Source organism: Staurois parvus, unplaced genomic scaffold, assembly GCF_062004578.1.
Source record: "Staurois parvus isolate SC_StPar_1 unplaced genomic scaffold, SC_StPar_1.0 ptg000154l, whole genome shotgun sequence".
Classification (NCBI taxonomy): domain Eukaryota; kingdom Metazoa; phylum Chordata; class Amphibia; order Anura; family Ranidae; genus Staurois; species Staurois parvus.
The window spans coordinates 5,002,255-5,026,706 of record NW_028317950.1 but is presented as its reverse complement, the minus strand read 5'-3'; the positions used below and the strand labels follow the sequence as shown (position 1 = coordinate 5,026,706).

The window sequence follows — 24,452 nt, the reverse complement described above, 5'->3', positions numbered from 1 at the left end:
TGGTACTAATCATCTGAACACTTGTATGTCTCATTTTTGTTGGTCAGTGATCTTGTTTATGACTGTTTCTCTAATGTTGTATTTTCTATAACAAAATCCATTGTAAAAGAAAAATACCTGAGTGCCACTTATGACAAACGTACTGCTTAATGGTCAAGCCTAGATAGGTAGCCCTAAAAAAACCTGATGCATTTTAGCTCAGTGACTAGTTAATCCAAAGCAGTCTGCTGGTCCTTAGTCATATGTATCTCAGTGTCTTTTCTATTACACCTACTTCATGAGTTTTGAATAGCGCAATGAATCTCAACCACCCAGCCAAGGTCCACTGCTGGGCTGCAAACTCCCCTGTTGTGGGCTTCCTGCCAGCTGCAGATACTTTTTAGCTCTCATAGTGCTTTCCAGCTACTATATTGCCTCCCCAGCCTCCCACAGAGCCCTCGAGCTTCCACTAAGCCACCCAGCCTCCCACAGTGTCCTCCTAGCCTACTGCAGAGCCTTTAGACCTTCACCACCCCACAGTGCTGCCCAGATTCCCACAGTGCTCCCCAGCCAGCTGCAGATCCTTCAGACCTTTACCAACCCACAGTGCTGCCCAGATTCCCACAGTGCTCCCCAGCCAGCTGCAGAGCCTTCAGACCTTTACCAACCCACAGTACTGCCCAGATTCCCACAGTGCTCCCCAGCCTGCTGCAGTGTCTGCAGACCTCTATAGTGCCCAAAACTTCCAACAGTGTCCCACAGTACCTCCCGTGCTCCACAGACCCCACTAGAAGCTTCATTCCCTACAGGGCCACCTAGTCAGCTGGAAAGTCCCCCAACCCACTCCACAGTCCCCATCCCCCCCACAATGACACCTAGCCCCATCCAGAGTCTTCCAGAAATTCATTAAACATTTTGCATTCCCATACTTGTGTGAGTATAAACTTCTTCTTTACTGTAGCGGACATGGAAGGTTTTAGGGAATTCACTGTGTAGCAATATGTTATATGCTGTATATGGCCTCTAGGGGTCTCACTACTTAGATACTGGTACAACTGTGGTATTGCGTCTCTTTGGTTGTAGTTCTAGGGCAGACACATGTTTAATGGCAGCTATGAGCACCTAATAAAAATGTCTGCTACTAACTACAGTGTGTGAGCACCTGAGCAGGATCGACTAACAGAACATGGTGGCAGCTGGGCACTGGACCTCTGAATAGCAAGTCTTCTGTGTACAAATACAGATTGTGTGACACTAGAACTGTACAGAGAATCAGCAACTGTAAGTACAGAGTCCCTATCAGACTGCACTATGGAGAGTGGCCTGAAACCCCCTCAGAGACTGGATGTCACTTCTTCCAATCTCTCACAGACATGGAGACACTGGAAGGAAGAGTTTGCTCTGTATGTGGACCTGACAGTGGCACCCAGAGATGAGCAGAGGGAAGTAAAGCTGTTTTATTACTTGATTGGGGAAAAAGGCAGAGAACTAGCCGAGACCCTGCTCACAGACAGCATGGCACTGACAGACATACTGCAAGCATAAACACTGTGACCCCAAAAAGAATGAGACAGTGGAGAGATACAAGTTCTTCTCAAGGAATCAGGAGATTGGGGACAGTGTGGACAGATATGTGACAGAGCTGAGGAGACTGGCTGCAACCTGTGGATTTGGGGACATCAGGGACTCCCTTATCCGAGACAGGATAGTGTGTGGCATCAGAGACTCTCACCTCAGAGAAAGATTACTGAGGGAGGAAGAGCTGGCTTTGGAGAAATGTATACAAATCTGCAGGGCTGCTGAGCTGACTAAAGACAGGCTGAAGATGATGGAGGGCACCAGTGATGCCTCAGTACATGCAGTATCTGTGAAAGGCAGAGCAGGGTCCAGGCTCCCTGTGAGCTCAGTCCAGTGTAAATACTGTGGCAAAAGACATGAAAGAGACAAAGAGAAATGTCCAGCGTATGGGGAGTCCTGCAGGACTTGTGGCAAGATGAACCACTTTTCAGCTGTGTGCAGATTCAAAACCAGCAAACAGTACAGACAAGTCCACACAGTGACCCAGGACACAGACGAGGACAGCACAGAGGGCATCACATGGCTGCAGCTGCAGTCTGCAACAGAGAACATCAATGTAGTCAAACAGCCAGTAGCCAATGATGCAAAGCAGCTCTTTGCCATATTTATGGTGGATGAACAGCCCATAAGATTTCAGCTGGATTGTGGAGCAAGTTGCAATGTCATTCCATTTACTCTGCTTAACAAACAGGTTCCCATAGAGCCCACTGATAAGGTACTGGTCATGTACAACAAAAGTGTTCTGAAACCCATGGGAACATGCAAGCTAAAATTAAGAAATCCACGTAACAGAAAGAGCTACAGAGTGGAGTTTACTGTGTTGCAGGAGGACGATCACATTCCTTTGCTGGGAGTTAAAGCAGTTCAGGCTATGGACTTAATAAAGGTGCAGTCCCATAACATCATGGCTCTGGAAGTTTCTGACAATACTCAAAATCCTACACAAAAGGCAGAATACATTTTGGATTTTCACCACATAAAAACAGAGTATGCTGATTTATTTGAAGGTGATGAGTGCCTGGAAGGTAAATACAAACTAGAAATTGATCATACAATACAGCCTACCAGACTGCCTACAAGATGAGTACCTGTAGCCTTAATGCAACCGCTTAAAGAGGAACTGCAGGATTTACACAGCAGAGGTATGATAGCACCAGTACAGGAAAGCACAGACTGGATAAGCAGTTTGGTGATAGTGAAAAAACCATCAGGCAAGTTAAGAATATGCATTGATCCTAAGCCACTGAACAAGGCCCTGAAAAGAAATCACTATCCAATGCCAATAATAGAAGATATTCTACCAGATCTATCAAAGGCTAAAATATTTTCGGTATGTGATGTGAAAAATGGGTTCTGGCACGTGGAACTGGATAAAGAATCAAGTTTATTAACAGCATTTTCTTCCCCATTTGGACGCTATAAGTGGCTGAGAATGCCAATGGGATTAAGCCCGGCTCCAGAAGTGTTCCAACAAAAATTGATGCAAGCTTTGGAAGGACTGTCTGGAGTAAAAATAATAGCAGACAATATACTAATAGTTGGGGAAGGTGATGATCTAGAATCCGCAACAAAGGATCACGATAAAAAGATGATACAATTCTTTAACAAATGCAGAAAAAAACAAATCAAACTGAACCTGGCAAAATTCAAACTAAAAATGACAGAAGTACCATATATTGGACATCTTCTTACCTCAAATGGTGTTAAAGTCGATCCAGAGAAGGTGAGGGCAATACAGGACATGCCGACACCTACAGATATACGTGGAGTACAACGATTCCTGGGCATGGTGAATTATCTTTCCAAATTTTGCAAGCATTTATCAGACATGTGTGAGGTACTGAGACAGCTAACTCACAAAGACGTACTCTGGGAATGGACAGAAAGCCATGAAACTGCTATTCAGTCAGTGAAAAATGCTATTGCAGACGCAGCAACGCTAAAATATTTTGATCCAGATCAAGCAGTGGTAGTACAATGTGATATCACAAGTGTAATAAAAGCGCCACACCCTTAATACTTTAAAGCAGCAATTCCACCTCAAAGAAACCAAATAAATTTCTTAGTGCTATAACTTAAATAAAGGAATGCGCTAAAACCACAAACTATTCCTAATTTAGTGTAGAAACATTAGTGCAATATATATATATATATATATATATATATCTATTCTCAATTAATATCAAAAAATATCAAAATTATGTGCAAAACTATTTTTTAGTGCATAATTAATTTAAATAATTCAATTTTTGAATATAAAAAAATGTCCAATTCTGAATTTCTTCAAATGTCCAAACAAATCCTTTTCAAATTCAGGTGCTCTCAAAGAAATTGTGCCAAAATCCACCACCAAAGTAAAGTTGGGTGACTCACCAGAGCTCCATGCTGATCAATCTCTAGATCAGCAAAAAACGCTTTTTGCTCTGGGAGCAGATGCAATGAATCAACTTCTCAGGTGTGATGATCAATAGCTGCACAATCATCCATAAGGTAGGTATCCACCACTCAATATAATGGTTCCAGGAGCATTATATCACTCTCTCTTTTTATATCTCTCCATCGAGGTCATGTTTGGGAATGAAAGAGAAAATCATGGTGCAGCCAGTTTTTTTTATAAAAGTATCCAACAATTTAATAAAGATTTACACTCACAAAAAGGGTGTCTTCACCGACACCAGTATAACAGCATAAAACAGCAAATGGTATAACAGTCTCCTGTTCCCCACACACTCACTACAGCGCTTGTGACTCAATTTTCTCCACAGACGTCAGCATCCAGGAAGCCCCTGGGCTTTGATATTTTTTGATATTAATTGAGAATAGATATATATATATTTTGCACTAATGTTTCTACACTAAATTAGGAATAGTTTGTGGTTTTAGCGCATTCCTTTATTTAAGTTATAGTACAATGTGATGCCTCAGAAACCGGCCTTGGAGCCACACTAATGCAGGATAAACAGCCAATCACATATGCAAGCAGAGCGTTAACTCTAACAGAGCAAGGATATGCTCAAATCGAGAAGGAACTACTAGCGGTAGTATTTGGGTTAGAGAAATTTCACCAGTACACCTACGGTCGACAAGTGGTGGTGCATTCAGATCACAAGCCTTTAGAAAGTATTACAAAGAAGCCACTACTGAATGCCCCAAAAAGACTGCAGCGTATGCTGTTAAGGCTTCAGAAATATGATTTTAACATTTGTTACTGTCCAGGGAAGGATTTACTGATTGCAGATGCCCTAAGCAGAGCTTACTTACCCATCACAAATGAAGAAGAAAAAGACATTGAAAGCATCAATATGTGTGAATATCTGTCTGTCTCAAAAGACAGACTGAAACAAATACAGACCTGCACAGCGGAAGATATAACTCTACAGATCCTAAAGACTGTCATCTTGAAGGGATGGCCAAAACACAAGCAGCATGCTCCAATGGAGGTTTCTCCATTTTTTCACATAAGAGATGAACTCTCTGTGCAGCATGGAATCATCTTTAACCATTTGCCGCCCAGCCAATGGCCGTTTGGCGGCTTGAAAGTTGCTTCTCCACTCCGGGTGCACGCCATTTGGCGTGCTCCCGCACATGCGCAGTTTGCGCTAATGCAGAGCCGCGCAGCGGCTCGATCTGTCACCGGGCGTGTACCTCGGACACGGCCGATGACAGATCCGAGTACCGGCTCCGTTGCAGGTACCATGTGACCTGCTGTGACCAATCACAGCAGGTTACATGACAGTTGTATACAATGGATGGCTTCATTCATGATGCCATCCATTGTATACTAGTGCCTAGCTGTGAATGGTCACAGCTAATCACATGCACATGTCATGTGATTAGCTGTGACCAAATCACAGCTAAGCACAAAAAAAAAAAAAGCTGAATGAATCCATTTCATTCAGGTAAATGCTTGCTTATAGCAAAGTATTTCTTTGCTATAAGCAAATTGTGTAAAAAAAAAAAAAAAATACTGATCACTTCCCCAAAGTAGTACAATGTTACTATGGTAACATTGTACTACTTTGGTCATAGTAAAATATGAAAAAAAAATGTTAAAAAAAAATTAAAAAAAAGTAATAAAAAATTAAAAATAATAAAAAAAATTAAAAAAAATTAAAAATATATATATATATTTTTTTTTTTCATACTGTCACCAGTCAGTGTCCCTGTTCACCGCCATGCCAGTTATATGATAACGCTGTGAAAATAATTTTTTTAATTTTTTCATTTTCCGAAAAATTATGACAAAAAAAATACAACTTCAAAAAACTCGCCATGCCTCTTATGAAGTACGTCGGACTGTCTACTCTGCAAAAAGGGGTCATTTGGGGGATATCTGTACTATTCTGACATTCTTAGACCTCAAGAAATTAGATTGGCCGTCAGTACTTCAGGATTGATCAATAATCAGATCTATACCATAGTTTGTGAACTCTATAACTTTCCTACAAACTAAATAATACATCCTAATTTGGGTTATTTTCACCAAAGACATGTAGCAGAATACATCTCGGCCTAAATTTATGAAGAACAATTATTTATTTGTAAATTTTTATAACAGAAACAAAGAAAAACGTGTATTTTTTTCAACATTTTTGGCCTTTTTTTGTTAATTTAGCAAAAAATAAAAACCCCAGTGGTGATTAAATACCACCAAAAGAAAGCTCTAGTTGTGTGAAGAAAATGATAAAATTTTAGTTTGGGTACAGTGTTGTATGACTGCGCAATTGTCATTCAAATTGTGAGAGCGCTGAAACGTGAAAAATGGCCTGGGCAGGAAGGTGTAAAATTGCACGGTATTGAAATGGTTAAAGGAGAAAGGGCTGTCATACCAAAATCCCTTAGAAGAGACATTATAGAAAGATTGCACTCGACTCACTTAGGTGTAGAAGGATGTCTACGTCATGCACGAGAATATGTTTATTGGCTTGGAATGAATAACCACATAAACTTTATAGCACAGTGTGAAATATGTGCATCGTGCAATGATAAGCAACCGAAAGACATTGCAACCACATCCAATTCCAAACAGACCATGGTCAAAAGTAGGAACAGATCTGTTCATGTGGAACGACAAGGAATATCTGGTAACTGTGGACTATTTTTCCAACTTCTGGGAGATAGACTACTTACAGGACACAAGGGCCAAAACAGTAATTAAAAAACTCAAGGCCCATTTTGCCAGATATGGCATTCCGGATATTGTGTTCTCTGACAATGCTGCTCAATTTGCATCAGAAGAATTCAAAAAATTCAGGGAGAGGTGGGAATTTGAGCACCAGACATCATCTCCTGGATATCCACAGAGTAATGGTGAAGCGGAGTCAGCAGTAAAAACAGCCAAAAGACTCATGCAAAAGGCAAAACAGGCAGGTACAGAGATATACCTGTCTATACTGGACCACAGAAACACACCCACACAAAGCCTAGACACCAGTCCAGCACAGCGGCTTATGAGTAGATGTACAAGGACTCTCCTACCAACTGCAGGTCAACTACTAAAGCCAAAGCTTGTGGGCAATGTTAGGCTACGTTCACACTAGCCTTGTGTGCAGGCGGCAGAGAGGCGTTTGGGAAGCGTTTTTACCGCTTTCCAAACGCCTCTGCCAATTCTGCACATTACAGCACATGGTGCTGTTCTAACGGGAGCGTTTGCGTCGCGTCGCGGCAAAACGGACGCCTCTGGACGAGTCAGGAGGCTTTTGAAGGCTCCTATTCTCATCTATGGTGCCGCTCCGCAAACGCCCGGCCGGCGTTTGCGGTGCGGTTGTGACGCGGTTGCGGGGCGTTTGCGGAGCGGTAACACCACTCAAACTGCATTATAGGCGTTTATGGGGCGTTATTAACGCTCGGCAAACGCCTAGCAACCGCCGCTAAACCGCGCATGCGGCGTTTGCGGAGCGTTTGCCGAGTGTTAAAAAACGCTCTGCAAACGCCGGACCAACGCTTGCCAAATGCTATAGGGGCGTTTGGCAAGCGTTGGCAAAACAGCCTAGTGTGAATGAGCCCTTAAAGCCAAACTAACGAAGAATCAAGATAGGCAAGCTTTCTATTATAATAAATCTGCAAAAGATCTGCCTGTTCTCCAGAGCAATGAAAATGTACGGATTCAGCCAATAGGCAAATATGACAAACACTGGAAAAAAGTGAAGGTTGTACAGAAAGAGGAAGGAAGAAGATGGAGGAGAAATCGGAGACATCTGAGAAAAACACAAGAAGGAGATGATACAGGGCCCTGGGAACAGTATATGGACACTCAAAGCGATGAGACTATGAATACCAGCAACAAAGAAACAGGAACTGCTGAGGAGCATAGGGAGGTCTCTAGGCAGAGAGAGACAGTCCCAGAAAATAGACTGCCAGAATCAGAAGAACACCAAGATTTGTGTGAAGAAACCTCATATGTTACGCGAGCTGGCAGAACAATCAGAAAGCCGGCTCACCTCAAGGATTATATCTAATTTATAGCTATGTTCTACTTCACCATTTTGTGTTTGTTATATTTCATTGTTCTTTTATTTAAAAGAGAAAGGTTGTAGCAATATGTAATATGCTGTGTATGGCCTCTAGGGGTCTCACTACTTAGATACTGGTACAACTGTGTTATTGACTCTCTTTGGTTGTAGTTCTGAAGAAGCAGACACATGTATAATGGCAGCTATGAGCACCTAATAAAATGTCAGCTACTAACTACAGTGTGTGAGCATCTGAGCAGGATCCACTAACAGAACACACTGGGCCATGGTCTCAAAAAGGTTGTGAAACATCGGAATAGAATTATACATTCACTTTAGTAATTTTATCCTTTTTTTTTTCTTTCCTTAGCTGCATTGATTTGATGACTTACAATCCAGCCTCCTCCATCAGTATACATATCACACAGCACTTTCATGGGCTTCTGACCATCTGGGTATATGGTGTACCAGTCACTTAGCACTGTACCCTGCTGCAGAAGTTCTTTACAGTTTTTCAAACCTGTGAGAGGTTGAGAAGGTAAATATTTACTTGGGGATATACTAATCCTCATAACACAATATGCTAAAAAAAAACCAAGAGATTTCCATTGTGACTCACTAAACCTTGAAATGGAATGAGAAATCTGAAACAATACTCTTTTATAGAACACAGCAGATATTACAAAGCCATACAGAGAATGCAGGATCATTGAAATGTTAAAAGCATTTAATCTATTGTTTCTGCTCTTATCAAAATACACATATAAAAACTCCTTGGTAGAAATCAAATACAACAACCCAGGGCTACCAGGTAAACATTCCAACCTTTTAACAACCAAGCTATCTAAAGTTATGTGTTTGGGTAATTGTTAACTCTTCACAGTAGTGGGAAACGGGAAAAGAACAATTAAGCTGCCTGCCCACCACTATGCATAAGAAATACACGTTCTCTATGGAAAGTTTAAACTTACCATACAAAGATTCCGTTACTCCAGAGTCCCCTCTCTCTCCTGTCATAAATACAAAATAAAGGCAGCTAGTTTTAATTTAAAAATAACAGGTCCAAAATAAAGGCCTTTGTGTTTCTCTTATGCAAGTTTCCTTGAAGATAGGCCTGGAGCAAGAAGCAAGACATAGGGGGCCTACAAGTCTGCCATGGTAGAAGGGGTGGCAAAGCTCATAATGTGTTAAGTAGGATTATGGGTTTAGAGCAATGGAAAAGTGGATCTAACCTGATCAGAGGGATCAAGCTTGGTAATGAGATGTCTTCGGAGCATGTATAAGGGGTGTAGCAAAGTTTCTTTAGTCTAAGGCCAACTGACTTTGGATGCGCTTTCCTTCTGCCCTCCCTCCCTAACTAATTTTATTGTATATTTCATTATGTAGGTCATGGCTGCTATTGTGCGAGTTGCACAGTCCTTGAATGTGTTCATCCTCATAGGGACCGCCTTTGAGGTACAGCTTCTCTTTTCGCAACAGTCTGTTGGAATAACCCAGTATGGGTGGAATGGGATGCTTCTGAAGTTATTTTGTGTAATTGTCCCCAAGGCAATTTGGTGCATTTGGGGGCATATCAAATCAAAGTTGGTTGCCACTGGTAGTGTTTGGGTTCACAATTTTGTGTCTATAATAAAATTTTACTTTACTTTTTCAGTTGTTATAGAATTGATTCATTTAGATTTTAACCCCTTGGTGCCGGTGTCTCCTGGTCCTTTGAAGGTTTTGTGGGACGGGGTATAGAGTAATGTGACCGCCATGATTGGCGGTCACGGCGGTCACATGAACGGAAAACCCCCGACCACAAATAGAGATTAGGACCTTTCCGTGAGGTGCTGGTAAATGTGCCAGGAGCACGTAGGGATCATGCTGTCAGCACATCTTTTGTTTACATTGGGTACACAAATATGTGGCCAGCCCCAACGCTCAGCCGCCGAGAGGCTGCATATTTGTGTACGCTCGGTACCAAGGAGTTAATAAAGGAATGCTAAGGCCATAAAATTCCACACAGGTATGGTCTCTTTGATTTAACAAGTTGGGCTTGAGCAAAGGTGCAGCTGAGTTTTTAGTATAGCAGTTCCTAGGGGAGTTCGGTTCTAGTCAGGGAAATGTCTAATTGCAGTGTACAATTATCCAAAATAATATGGAAGAGGAAGACAGCAATAGACATTGCTAGGGGATGTCAGGAAAAGCATATCAGAATATCTAGAAATTGGGGGGAGCAGAAAACTAAAGGTAGATCAAAGTAACCAATGGTTTGTACTGTATATTTCTGGGGAGATTATAATTACTTGCACGTTATATTTCCGGTATGCCCTGTGTACCTCGGTGAGGTGTTTTTGTTTGTTTTTTTATGTACGTTGCATGTCTGAGGTCTTTAACCCATTAAATATTATTCTGTAAAAGAGAAAACCTTTGTAAGTCTTACCTTTTTCTCCTTTTTCTCCCACACCTAAAACAAATATGAGAAGCTTCAGTATTGCAGTATAAGTGTGTACATTATTATAGGCTTTAATTTGTAGAGAGAGGACATGTTACCTGAGCCCGAGGGCTTCTGGTGGTCTCTAATGACCCTTTTCAACAATAAAAACTGAAAAAGAGAAGTCCTAACCTACAGTGATCAAATAGACTTCATTTTTACTGTCAGAGATTACTTATTATTCAACTTAAATTATATAAGGTCCAAATTGCACAGCCAATGGCTGTCTTCTGAAAGGTGACAACTGATGGTGTACACATGCCAGTTAGGGTGCAGCCTGTTCTCCATCAAATTTTGGCAACTATTAAATTTATGAATGGCGGATATCATCCAGATAACCTGGGGCTGATGACCATATACAGTATTGGGGATTACTCTGTTTCGTATGTAGCACTGTAAATGTGTAAAATACAGACTGCAACTGCCTCACTCTGTATCCTGTGCTAAATGTTGTATAATTCAGACCACCCAACTCTGAAGGCTCTGCTGTACATCATATAGTCCACACTTCTCCACTTGGTATACTGTGCTGATATATATATATATATATATATATATATATATATATATATATATATATATATATTGTGGGGTTAGCTCAGGTGGGGGATCACCTTCCCTGGGAAAAATGTAGACCGCACGCTTTCTTTAACCACCTCCCGTGGCAGTGCAGGGGCGGGTGGCCGTTTATAAATAGCTTTCCCAGCCCCCCGCTTGTGCGCGCTCCCTGGGAGCGCGCAGTACCGTGATCCAGTGCCCGCTGTGTCCTCCGGACACAGTGAAACACCGATCGTCGGACGTCCTCTGTGCGAGGTCCCGATCATGTGATCGCTGATTAGCCAATCAGCGATCACATGCAGAGTAGTAAGCAAGATGTCACTTGTGACATCATTGCTTACTACGTGAGAAATCTGTGAATGGTCACAGAGGTCACATGGTACAAGGCTATTCACAACAGCCTTGTACCGTGTGACAAGCTGTGACCAATCACAGCTCACTCAGTAGTTCTCAATGGCTGCAATAATGCAGCTAGAGAGAAGGAGGAACGATTGCTTTTACATCCTTTATGGGTGTAAAAGCAATCAGTGTAAAAAAAAAAAATCTTCATCACCCAACCACAAGTAGTACAGTGTCACCATGGTGACACTGTACTGCTAGGGTGACAGTATGTAAAAAAAAAACCCCAAAATAATAAATATAAAAAAAAAAAATTAAAACAAGTTTAAAAATTATAATTTTTGGGTATAAACTAATTTGGATTATTTTTTCTTTTACTAAAAATATAAACGGAACAAATTTTGGCCAAGATTTTATGATGAAATAATATTAATTTGCAAAATTTTATAAGAAAAACACTTTTTTACAAAATGTTTGGACTTTTTAATTAACATAGCAAAAAAAAATTAAATTCCCAGTGGTGAATAAATACTACCAAAATAAAGCTTTATTTGTCTCAAAAAAATGCTAAAAAATTCATATTGCTAGTGTTGCATGACCGCGCAATTGTCATTCAAAGTGTGATAGTGCTGAAAGCTGAAAATTGCCCTGGACAGGAAGGGTGTAAAAGTGTCCGGAAAGGAAGTGGTTAAAAATCTGACTGGTCGTCAGTTTTATTCAAAGGTTTGCAAAATATAGAAACAAACAAAACAGCAAAATAAACTCTTGCCATCCAGGCGCTAACTAAACACACAACTTTTCCTATCTCACTGGTGAAGGGATTTTCCCTGTCACCAACAAAATGAAACAATAAGCAAACCTTTTTTCTTGTTTGTATAACACACACTTTCATGCACAGCTCTCTCAGTCTCTCAGTCTTCAGTCAATGGCTCTCTGAGTCCCAGGCCATGAGCAGCTTCTTGCTCCAGCCCTGCCTTATTTATAGCACCTGATGGTGGTCATCAGTGGACCACAAAATGCGCTCCGGAACCACCTCTGCCCTAGTGGCCCAGAAAACCCGGAGTGGATTTCACCTTATACTCCCAAGTATGACCGAATGCGAGGTGACACATAGCGTCCATCGATCACCTCACCGTTCATACTGTCACAGCGGTCATACAACAATGTACCCAAACTAAAATTTTATCATTTTCTTCACACAACTTGAGCTTTCTTTTGGTGGTATTTAATCACCGCTAGGGTTTTTATTTTTTGCTAAATTAACAAAAAAAGACACGTTTTTCTTTGTTTCTGTTATAAAAGTTTGCAAATAAATAATTGTTCTTCAGAAATTTAGGCCAAAATGTATTTTACTACATGTCTTTGGTGCAAATAACCCAAATTAGGATGTATTATTTAGTCGGTAGGTAAGTTATAGAGTTCACAAACTATGGTATAGATCTGAATATTGATCAATCCTGAAGTACTGACGGCCAATCTAATTTCTTGAGGTCAAGAATGTCAGAACAGTACAGATATCCCCCAATTGACCCCTTTTTGCAAAGTAGACAGTCCGACGTATTTCATAAGAGGCATGGCGAGTTTTTTGAAGTTATAATTTTTCAGTGCAGTACAGCATAATCATATAACTGGCATGGCAGTGATCAGGGACACTGACTGGTGACAGTATGAAAAAAAATTGATAATTTTTTTAAATTTATTACATTTTTTTCTCTTATTTTAAGATTTTTTTTTCCATATTTCACTATGACCAACGTAGTATAATGCTACCACTGTAACATTGTACTACTTTGGGGAAGTGATCAGTATTTTTTTTTTTATTTTACACAATTTGTTTGTAGCAAAGAATTACTTTGCTATAAGCAAGCATTTACCTGAATGAAATTTTTTTTTTCTTAACTGTGACTTGGCCACAGCTAATCACATGACACAGCTGGGCTGGGATTGGCCCAGCTTGTGCATGTGATCGCTGTGACCATTCACAGCTAGCCATCCTTGTATACAATGGATGGCATGAAAGGAAGCTTTCCATTGTATACAACTGTTAAGTGACCTGCTGTAATTGGTCACAGCAGGTCACATGGTACCAGCAACAGGGCCGGTACACAGACCCGTGTCCGAGGTACACGGCCGGTGACAGATTGCAATGCTGCACGGCTCTGCGGACAGGCAAACTGCACATGCCTGAAAGGACGCCATATGACGTCCACCCAGAGGGACGAGGTGTTTTGCCGGCCGCTATCTGGCTATAGGCCGGGCAGGAACCTGATAATTACTTGGTAAAGATTTTGACCCCTTTTTAAATATTGGCACCACATTGGCCTTATGCCAATCCAATGATACTATGCCAGTCATTAAAGAGTCCCTAAAAATTAGAAGAAATGGCTTTGAAATGATAGAGCTCAATTCTTTAAAGACCGATATATGCCATCCGGTCCAGGTGCTTTATTCACCTTTATTCTGTCTAAATATTTTTAGATCATATCAATTGCGAGCCAATATGCATTATCTGGAGCTGTGTCAATACCATGTCCATTGTGGACAAGAGCTCCCTCATGCTCCTTTACATACACAGAGCTGAAGAAGGTATTTAATAAATTTGCCTTCTCTTTGTCCCCAGTTACCCATTCTAGATTATTTTGTAAAGGGCCTACATGCTCAGACCGAACCTTTTTACTATTATTATATGTGAATAATTTTTTGGGGTTGGACCTGCTATCTTTTACAATCTGTCGTTTGTTTTCAATTTTTCGGCCTTTATTTCCTTTTTGCATTTTCTGTTACATTCTTTGTAATGTTTAAACGATGATAGCGTTCCTTCATTTTTATATGTAATAAAAGCTCTTTTCTTATTATCTATAGCTTTTCTAACTTTGGCCGTAAGCCACATAGGTTTGATTTTTAGCCTTTTAAACTTGTTGTCCATTGGGAATATATTTTGCAGTGTGTTCAAATACAGTCTTTGAAGAACTCCCATTTCTGTGTTTTTGTTCATTGATGCCAATATTCCCTCCCGGTCTAAGTCTTGGAGAGCAGCTCTCAGCCTTGGAAAATTAGCTCTCTTAAAATTGAGCATTTTTATTTTTCCCGTATGTGCTCGCTGTTTACAGCTAACAATAAAGGAAATCATAATATGGCCACTGCTATCCAGATGTTCTTTTATATGGACATTCGTAATAAGCTCTGCATGGTTTGAGATTACCTGGTCCAGCACAGCATCATTCCTAGTTGGGATCACTATGAACTGTACCATAAAATTGTACTGTAATAGGTTTAAAAATTATTGCTCTTGTACTGTTCCTGCAGTACCATTACTCCAGTCAATTTCCGGGTAGTTAAAATCCCCCATTATTATCACTGTCACAGCCCTTGCAGCCCTTTTGATCTGTGCAAGGAGCCGAGTCTCCACCTCCTCATTAATACTGGGAGACCTATAACAAACTTCAATGATTACCTTTGTAGTACACACCCATATGTGCAGTTCCACCCATAATACTTCAGCCTCATCACACTCTCCATCAACTAGGTCCTCTTTCACACTTAAACTGAGATCAGTTCTCACATAGAGACAGATACCACCACTTTTCCTATTTACCCTGTCTCTCCGAAAGAGAACATAGCCAGGAATATTAATGGCCCAGTCATGTGAAGAATGAAGCCAAGATTCAGCAATATCAATTAAATTATAGTTTTCTTCGTGCACCAAAGCTTCCAACTCACAAATTATGCTTGGCAGACTTCTGGCATTGGTGAACAAACACTTTAATCCTTTGACACCTTGTTCACATGTATTTTTCATATTTTGTATTTTAATACAAATGGTACCAATTCCACTGTTTGTTTGTAACATGGGAACCTTCTTATCATCTGCCATAGCCTTCCTCCTATCTTTCCCCATTTCACCCACCAATAAGTACTGACCCCTGTCTGATCGGTCTACCCCGTTATAATCTAATTCTCCAACCCCCCTTGATCCTAGTTTAAATACTCCTCCAGCCTTCCCATAAACCTCTCCTTTAGCACAGCAGACCCCCTTCTATTTAGGTGCAAACCATCTCTAGCATATAGGTTGCACCCCAATGAAAAGTCAGCCCAGTGCTCTATAAACCCAAATCCTTCCTTCTTACACCAGGTTTGATTGCACAGGGAGCAGAAGTCAGACTACAGGCAAAGGATACAGATAGAGTTTTGAGTTTTACAAACCTTTTTCACCCGGAGGACCAGCTTTTCCTGCAGTCCCCTGACTTCCCTTTTCTCCTAAATAAATAAATTTATAATCAAAATGATAACCATAAAACCTGTGAATACCATCAGAGTGCCAACACATCACAACACACTTTAATATTGGTATAGTGCTTTTTCCTATATATTCCACCTGACACTAGTCTTTGCACTCCTAGTACTCAACGTGCGGTCTTTTTTGGCACTTTTTGTGCAGTCCTCTGGGCCCCTGAATAGAGTATTATGTGTTTTTCTATTGTCCTGTAAAGGCAGCGATTTCTAGCAGTCTCATGTAATGTTTTGTTAGCCCATAACTGCCTCCTAAAGCATGCCCCCAGTCTAAAACACCTATAGTTTGCTTACAGTCTTGAACAACTACAGCAAGTAAGCAGTCTCTGATCATCTCTTGTAGCAAGCCCGTAGCCTCTGACCATATACAGTTGCATCTCTGATACGTTTGCTCTAGCATTACATTAACGGAATATAATGTGCGACCCTTTTCGGATGTCTGGGTCCGCACTTAAGGCTCCCTATATCAAGTAAGTTGACCACATCGAAAGGGCATCTGTACAGTGAGAGCTCTTTGGCCTTCCTTGTGTTTACTGATCCTGTTGGTTCCTGCTAGGTCCTGTTAGCTGCCAGTGAAACTCAATTCAAAGGGGACTTCCATCCATCTTCAATTACTTTAGTATTCTTTAGGGAGTGTTTTCTTTACCTGCGGATTGTATATAATTTCAACTGAAGGATGAACGCTCTCACTCCAGGTTAAAGTGCCCTACACCAAGCAGACTTTGCTTATATCTACTCCACTGTCCAGTAGCTAGATAGGACCTAAGCAGGGGCGGACTGACCATTTGGGAACTTGGGCACTGCCCGAGGGACCGGGGTCAGTAGGGGGCCCCATGAGATGCCCCTGGTACCTTTTTCATAGGCTTTTTTGAGTTTGGGCAAGGACACAGGGGCCCCATGATCCCCTATTGCCCGGGGGCACCATGAGTTGTCAGTCCGCCCCTGGACCTAAGCATTGTAGATAGGCCACTTAGCTATTTATATTCTTACAATTCAGTTATATTTACCTCTGTTATTGTTGCTGGTAGAGTCGTTTCTCTCTCATTCACCAAGTGTGTTTTGGCAGGGCCATTCACAGGTGACTAATGGGAAAGGATGCAATCTCTATTTATCTCAGTTTCTATATACTTTGGTGATCAATAATGTGTTGACTCTGCTACTGTCAATCCTCTTTACCAGTTGCTTATTGTCATTTTAATAAAACTCATTTATTGTTATTGGTGTATTGTCCAGGTATAGGGCAGGTCATCACTGGAAATGTGTAAGAGAAGCTATGATATCTAGCCGTCCCTGTGGAGGAAGTGTTCCAGTATGTTTAATTAAGGATATAATAACCCTGACGATTGTACTCATGTGTCAACCCCACTATGTTTTGTATACTTTCTTTTTCTCATTGGAAAAACCATAAAAATTATTGGAAGAGGTTTTAATAACCTTTTTTTATTAAATATTTCTAACTTGAGTTAAATTGGTGGGTTTAGTTCTGCCTTCAAGGATAAGTTCACCCGTTTTTAGGGTCCAACATGTAACATGCTCTCATACCTGCAGCCGCCGTCTGCCCCTCCTTCCTCTGACAGATGGACAATATGGGGAGAAGTTTTTCCGTGCTGTCAGATTTTAAAACGGCATGGCCATGCAGAGCTCCCCCCACATGGCTGCATCACTCATTCACAGAGTCCTGTGAATGAGCGCCTACAAGTCCCGACAGCCTTACCGGCTGTCAGCTTGTAGTTTTCAATAACCTACCATGGCACTGTGGAGCACCATGGTAGTTCATTGAAGCTTCCTGTCAGAATGTCTGCTTGACTGTACATCCTGTACAACAAGCTGATATTCTGACAGGTCTGCGGAAGATCTGCATGGTGCAATGCTTTCCAGGCTCCTGCAGACAAAAATAATAAATGCACATTTTTTTTACCTGCAAAAAAATGTGATTTATTATTTTTTGTCAAAAAGGTGAACTTATCCTTTAATAGTATTGGTTTGCCAACACTATGTTTATATAGAGTGTGTATGTATGTATGTATGTATGTATGTATGTATGTATATACACACACACACGCACACACACACACACAGTGGGGAAAAAAAGTATTTAGTCAGCCACCAATTGTGCAAGTTCTCCCACTTAAAAAGATGAGAGAGGCCTGTAATTGGCATCATAGGTAGACCTCAACTATGAGAGACACAATGAGAAAAAAAATCCAGACAATCACATTGGCTGATTTGGAAAGAATTTATTTGCAAATTATGGTGGAAAATAAGTATTTGGTCAATATCAAAAGTTCATCTCAATACTTTGTTATATATCCTTTGTTGGCAATGACAGAGGTCAAACGTTTCCTGTAAGTCTTCACAAGGTTGGCACACACTGTTGCTGGTATGTTGGCCCATTCCTCCATGCAGATCTCCTCTAGAGCAGTGATGTTTTGGGGCTGTCACTGGGCAACACGGACTTTCAACTCCCTCCAAAGGTTTTCTATGGGGTTGAGATCTGGAGACTGGCTAGGCCACTCCGGGACCTTGAAATGCTTCTTACGAAGCCACTCCTTCATTGCCTGGGCGGTATGTTTGGGATCATTGTCATGTTGGAAGACCCAGCCACGTTTCATCTTCAATACCCTTGCTGATGGAAGGAGGTTTGCACTCAAAATCTCACGATACATGGCCCCATTCATTCTGTCCAGTACATGGATCAGTCGTCCTGGTCCCTTTGCGGAGAAACAGCCCCAAAGCATGATGTTGCCACCCCCATGCTTCACAGTAGGTATGGTGTTCTTTGGATGCAACTCAGCATTCTCTCTCCTCTAAACACGACGAGTTGTGTTTCTACCAAACAGTTCTATTTTGGTTTCATCTGACCATATGACATTCTCCCAGTCCTCTTCTGGATCATCCAAATGCTCTCTAGCAAACTTCAGACAGGCCCGGACATGTACTGGCTTAAGCAGGGGGACACATCTGGCACTGCAGGATCTGAGCCCCCGGTGGCGTAGTGTGTTACTGATGGTAGCCTTTGTTACGTTGGTCCCAGCTCTCTGCAGGTCATTCACTAGGTCCCCCCGTGTGGTCCTGGGATTTTTGCTCACCGTTCTTGTGATCATTTTGACCCCACGGGGTGAGATCTTGCTTGGAGCCCCAGATCGAGGGAGATTATCAGTGGTCTTGTATGTCTTCCATTTTCTAAGTATTGCTCCCACACTTGATTTGTTCACACCAAGCTGCTTGCCTATTGCAGATTCAGTCTTCCCAGCCTGGTGCAGGTCTACAATTTTGTTTCTGGTGTCCTTCGACAGCTCTTTGGTCTTCACCATAGTGGAGTTTGGAGTGTGACTGTTTGAGGTTGTGGACAGGTGTCTTTTATACTGATAACAAGTTCAAACAGGTGCCATTGATACAGGTAATGAGTGCAGGACAGAGGAGCCTCTTAAAGAAGAAGATACAGATCTGTGAGAGCCAGAAATCTTGCTTGTTTGTAGGTGACCAAATACTTATTTTCCACCATAATTTGCAAATAAATTCTTTCCAAATCAGCCAATGTGATTGTCTGGTTTTGTTTTCTAATTTTGTCTCTCATAGTTGACGTCTACCTATGATGCCAATTACAAGTGGGAGAACTTGCACAGTTGGTGGCTGACTAAATAATTTTTTGCCCCACTGTATATAAAATCTTGACTGAACCATTGGCATTGGACTAGTGGAGATTTTCTTCTTGCATCTTATACACCAGTGATCATGTTGTCTGTAAAGAAAGAATTCTTCCTACTATCCACCATTACACTGAGACACTACTCTGACCATGACTGTAATGGGCATTCTTTCTAATGACCACCAGTGTAAGTGTGCCCTTTGACCAACAACATGGTTTAGCTAATGCACAGTGATCCCTGAGACCTGAACATTATTTCAAAGGTTCCTTCATGATAACAAGGTTGAGAACTGCCTAGATAAACCTTATTCTTTATATGAATTTTACTTGCCTTTCATACCAACGCCTCCAGCTTCTCCTTTCTGTCCGAGGGATCCTGGAATACCAGGACATCCTCTGAGAATGGTCAGTTTATCAGAATCTCCAAGTCCTATGACTTTTACATCTGCAAGTGGGAGGAACAGGACAGAATATTAAAAGGGATTCCTCTTTTGGCAGTAAAGTGAAAATTCAACATTCAGTGGAGAAGAAATGCAAGCAGGACAAGTGTCCCTGGCCCCTTACAAATCAGTTATTCTTAGATCCTTCCAAAGGCTGCTGGACAATTGGGCTGCACAGATATTTTCTTCCCCAGAGTAGCTAAGAGTGCCCTGGCAGCTTTGGAGTGGGTGTAATGGAATAGCTGATTGTTAAGTGTCTAGGAGAAGCAGATTCTGCTATTGACATTTTTGACCGGTAGAATTTGTCCTTCTACATTAGGCCATTGGTTTGTTGGGAGGTTGTTTTATTTCTCCAATGTACAGGCCTTTGCATTCCTCACCCCTCTGCACTGCATATAACAAGTTACTTTGCCTATGTTTTAAGTTTTTTTTCCATGGTTTAAATATTTTTGGTATTCTGATACCATTCTATGGTGTGCCAAAATTTGCACAAAGAATGACAAGAGGTCTTTATTTGTGGACATGTCATGGACGGGGATGAGGGGGCTTCTGCAGTCTATCCCTACTGTGATTGCTGGCAAAAAGCTCCAGGGCAGGAGCTGTGGACAGGTCATTGGGGGTATTGGGAGGGAAAGGGCAGAGAAGGGTAAATTCGCCAACCAGGAGCAGGCATGTGAGCCACTCTGGGTGGAAAGGGAGAAGAATCCTGTTAAGTAGGCCTGTGTTGTGTGCTCCTGGGGGACAGTGAGAGAAAGGTTTTATCTTTGTATTCCAGGTGTGAAGAGGAGATATAGTCAAATGAAGGGCCTGGGGGCGACAAGAAGCCTGGCTAATAAGGGTTGGTGCCAAGTCATTGCAGTCAATTTTATATTTCTAAATGCAGGCCCAGCCCAAGGCCTTGAGTGTATGTATTGTTCAGCCACTTTACATTTGACACCATCAAAACCCTTAGCCTGTGTCTAGTGAAGTTCTTTTGGTCTCCTGTTTCTGTATCTTTGCATGTACCCATATTGTAAAAGATAGAAATGCAGTTTAAAAGGATAGGTGTGCATGCAAGAAAATAAAAATACATATGACGGTAAGTGGTGCAGGTCTCTTTAGCTAAGGCTGATGTCTGAAAAGGGTTATGATTGACTTTACTTTTATAGATTGATGCCGCTGTTCCTTTCTAACTTCCCTCCACCTCCCCAACACATCCAGCATATATTATACTTGCCTACATTGGTCTTTTGACTTCTTCTGGATCAACTGTGGAAAGAGGGTTCTGTATATGGAGCTTTTCTAGCCTGCTGGTTGAACTAGATGGACTTGCTATACTTGGCCAGCTATGTAACTGCTGTCCCAAGATCTTTACCTGGCCGCTGCTCATCCTTTGCCTGAAATCTTGCCAGCTGAACTCATGCATGTGAACATTGGCCTCAAAGAAAGGTCAATGAAAGGTGTTGTGATTTAACATGACTTGGGTGGGGGAAAGGTGGAATAAAATGAATAGGAGGGAGGTGTTATGATCTGGATGCTGAGGTTAGAGGGAGGTTCAGAGAGTTGGTGGAAGGTGCTATGACCTGGGCTGGAGAAGGTGAATGAGATGGTGGGAGGTGCTATGGCCTAGGTGGTGAGGTGGGAAGTAGATTTTGTAGGAGGAAGGTGCTATGACCTAGGCACTGGAAAGGAGATGAAATGGGTGGGAAGGAAGTGCCATGACCTGGGAGTTGAGGTGGGAGGAGGCTCAGTAGGTGGGAAGAAGGTGCTATGACCTGGGCAGTTAGGAACTGTGACTGGGCAGAGAGGAGCATAAGGTGGTAAGGAGGCCCTGTGAGTAGGCAGGGGCAGAGGTTAGGTAGGAGGGGACATCTCATCACTGGGTTGAGGTCGGGCTTAAGGGTAGCCAAAAAAATCCAGGTTACCAGCATTTTCAGAAATAGGACAGCAATAGCAAACATTTTCTCTAGATACAGGTTTCCTTTAAAGCCAAGTTCAGGAAAAAAAAATGTTTTCTTTTTTTTTAATTTGGATAGAGTGGGAAGGGTCAGACGCTCAGTAATGTTTTTTTTAAGCTGCCTACACCAAATGTTGGGTCTATGTATGAAATTTCACTGAAATATCTCAACCAAAAAAAAAAGAAAATACTGCATTATGGCTACTAGATGGAGCTAATGATCAAAGGAGATAATTACATTACAAACAATACAGCAAATATTTGTGGTGCCCGTGCTACTGGTTAAGACACCTGTACAGTGAATGTTTTTTTACCTATACCCCTTGGTGTTGGTGTCAGAGATAGGCAGTGTGAGATTTCTCATTTCTTTTGTCTTTAGCCATTTCAGAACTTGCCAAGTCTCTACGTACTTTGTCTTATGTATTCCTCTGACTTAATGGGGTTGATTTTTAAAGGTAAATAGGCTGAGCACTTTGCAAGTGCCCTTGCTTCGGGGCTTAGTAGATGAGGTGAAGGCTTCACTTTACGAAGAATACTCAATCACATGCAAGGAGAATTTAAAAAAAAAACACCATTTTTGCTTGCACATTGTCACGTACCTGGTTGGGGAGTCTGACGTGGAGAGAGAGCATCCTCTTACAACTCCCGCTCGGAGCCCCTGATAGTGGGAACAGAGGGCGCAGAGCCAGGAGTGGCAGGAGTGCCCTGTAGATCTGAAGCTGATGGCAGGTAGCTGGGGACCCAGGAGATCCGGACGCAAGCCAGGTGCGGGTGCAGGAGCGTAGGTGCAGCAGCAAGCAGGTGTGGCGGCAGTCAGGATGCGGATTAGGACCGGGCACCGGTGTGTGGATGCAGTAGCAGACAGATATGGCGGTGACCCGGATGTAGGCCAGATGCAGAACCGTGGGTGCAGCGGCAGGTGAGTATGGTAGACGACAAGATGCAAGCCAGGTGCAGGTGCAGGCAGAATAATGTAGCAGAGTCAGACAAGCCGGGTCAGTATCAAGCGGGCAGATAAAGTACAGAAGGAGCAGGCAAGCAGATGGTCAGGGATAGCCAGGGCCAGTGCAGGCGGATTTCTATCTTAGTCAGGTAATGCAGAATACCGGTATCAGGATCAGGAATATATGCAGGAACGTTGTAGACCAGAAGGCAATGATTTTACTACTAAGCAGGTTTAAATAGCCCATCTGACGTGACGTGTGCGCTACTGCGCATGCGCGAGTTTTCCCACGCTACTGCGCATGCACGGCCGCACGCTCCCACCCCTGCGCACTCGCACCGCTTTGACTCGAGGGGATCCGTCGCCATCGCACCGCTGCACGGCAACAAGATCCCTGAAACACATGACTGGATGATGGAAATCAGCAGAGCTTTGCTCATTTACTAAGCTATAGAGCAGGGGCGGACTGACCATTTGGAAACTCGGGCACTGCCCAAGGGCTCGGAGTCAGTAGGGGGCCCCATGAGATGCCCCTGGTACCCTTTTCATAGGCTTTTTTGAGTTTGGGCAAGGACACAGGGGCCCCATGATCCCCTATTGCCCGGGGCCCCATGAGTTGTCAGTCCGCCCCTGCTATAGAGCCACTGCACTTACAAAATGCACTCTATTTGCCTTAAGTAAATGAATTCCAATACATAGAATATAGGTGCATGTCTTTGTCAGAATTGTTGGTGTTACCATTTGAATACTTATTAAAAATTATTTTTTGTTTAAAAAAAATCTAGCATGTAATAAGAGAACCCTTAATAATGAGTAACCGATAGTTTGCAAACCCGGGGACTCAAAGATCTTATCTAAAGAGTCCCCAAGCAGGAGCATTTCTAGGTCATTTTAATAGTTCAGGAGCACATAGAGTAAAATGTCAAGGGCCTGGTAGGATACCATGATGACCACAATTGAGCTAAAAACTGTAATGTTATATTATGATGAAAAAATAATAGATGGATCAGAAAAGTACTTAAATGATACATTTCAAAACTGTATAATGCATTGAAATTATCATCTCCATATCTCAAAGGAGACATAGGGCACTCAGTAGGGGATATATGCCTGTGTGCTTCCTATGCAGGTCCCCAATGGAGGTCTATGTACCACTCTCACCAGTTTCAGCAATACCCTATAGACAGTATGTAATTAGTAATAAGAAGCGGCATCATATAGAGGACTTACCTGGACAGGTATCATCGGCGCTACAAACAAAGGACGCTGTCCAGAACGCTAGGAGCCTTGGTATCCACATGATTACCTGTGTGATTCTTTCTTCTTCCCTGGACTCAACTGCTCTGAGAACAAACTGAGCAACGTCTGGGAACCTAATTCTATTCTAACCCCTCCTGCTCACACGCCTTCCTTTCCTTCAACACAGCGGGACTGATTCACGAGAAAAGTCAATCAGCACAGCATTGGAGCAGCTGCCCATAGTGACCACTCAGAGTTCTATTTAATTTCTTTGTAACAAACCCAACTGGTCACTTTGGGTGACAAGTTGTTTTTCTTTTCCCCATGTTTTAGTAATCAACCCAACTCAGTCTTTTACATTGCATTTTTAAAGCTGAATTTCACCCATCTCCCCTTAAATGATAGTCACTTTTTGGGGGGTGGAGGGGAGCGGGTACTTGGTTTTGATAGATGCCTGCTGCCGAGGCGACCTGAGCAAATGTAACCCCCCCTCTTCTCTTGCAGCCTTCTAGGACACATCACAGGTCCGAGATGACTGTGAAACCATTCACAAACAGCAGCGTGACTTGTGCA

General features: G+C 42.1%; 1 protein-coding gene across 1 annotated transcript in view; it reads right to left on the bottom strand.

The window, feature by feature from the left end:
* Window positions 1–24,002, bottom strand: part of LOC149463436 (ficolin-2-like) — a 29,353-nt gene extending 5,351 nt beyond the window's left edge. Inside the window, exons 1-6 of the mRNA XM_089674949.1 lie at window positions 23,871–24,002; window positions 19,653–19,766; window positions 15,586–15,639; window positions 10,435–10,458; window positions 8,981–9,019; window positions 8,402–8,529 (exon numbers count right to left, since the gene is read on the bottom strand). Coding sequence (XP_089531075.1) covers window positions 8,402–8,529; window positions 8,981–9,019; window positions 10,435–10,458; window positions 15,586–15,639; window positions 19,653–19,766; window positions 23,871–23,940 — 429 coding nt within the window. The 5' untranslated portion in view covers window positions 23,941–24,002. The remainder of the gene's footprint in view (window positions 1–8,401; window positions 8,530–8,980; window positions 9,020–10,434; window positions 10,459–15,585; window positions 15,640–19,652; window positions 19,767–23,870) is intronic.
* Between the last annotated feature and the right edge of the window lie 450 nt (window positions 24,003–24,452).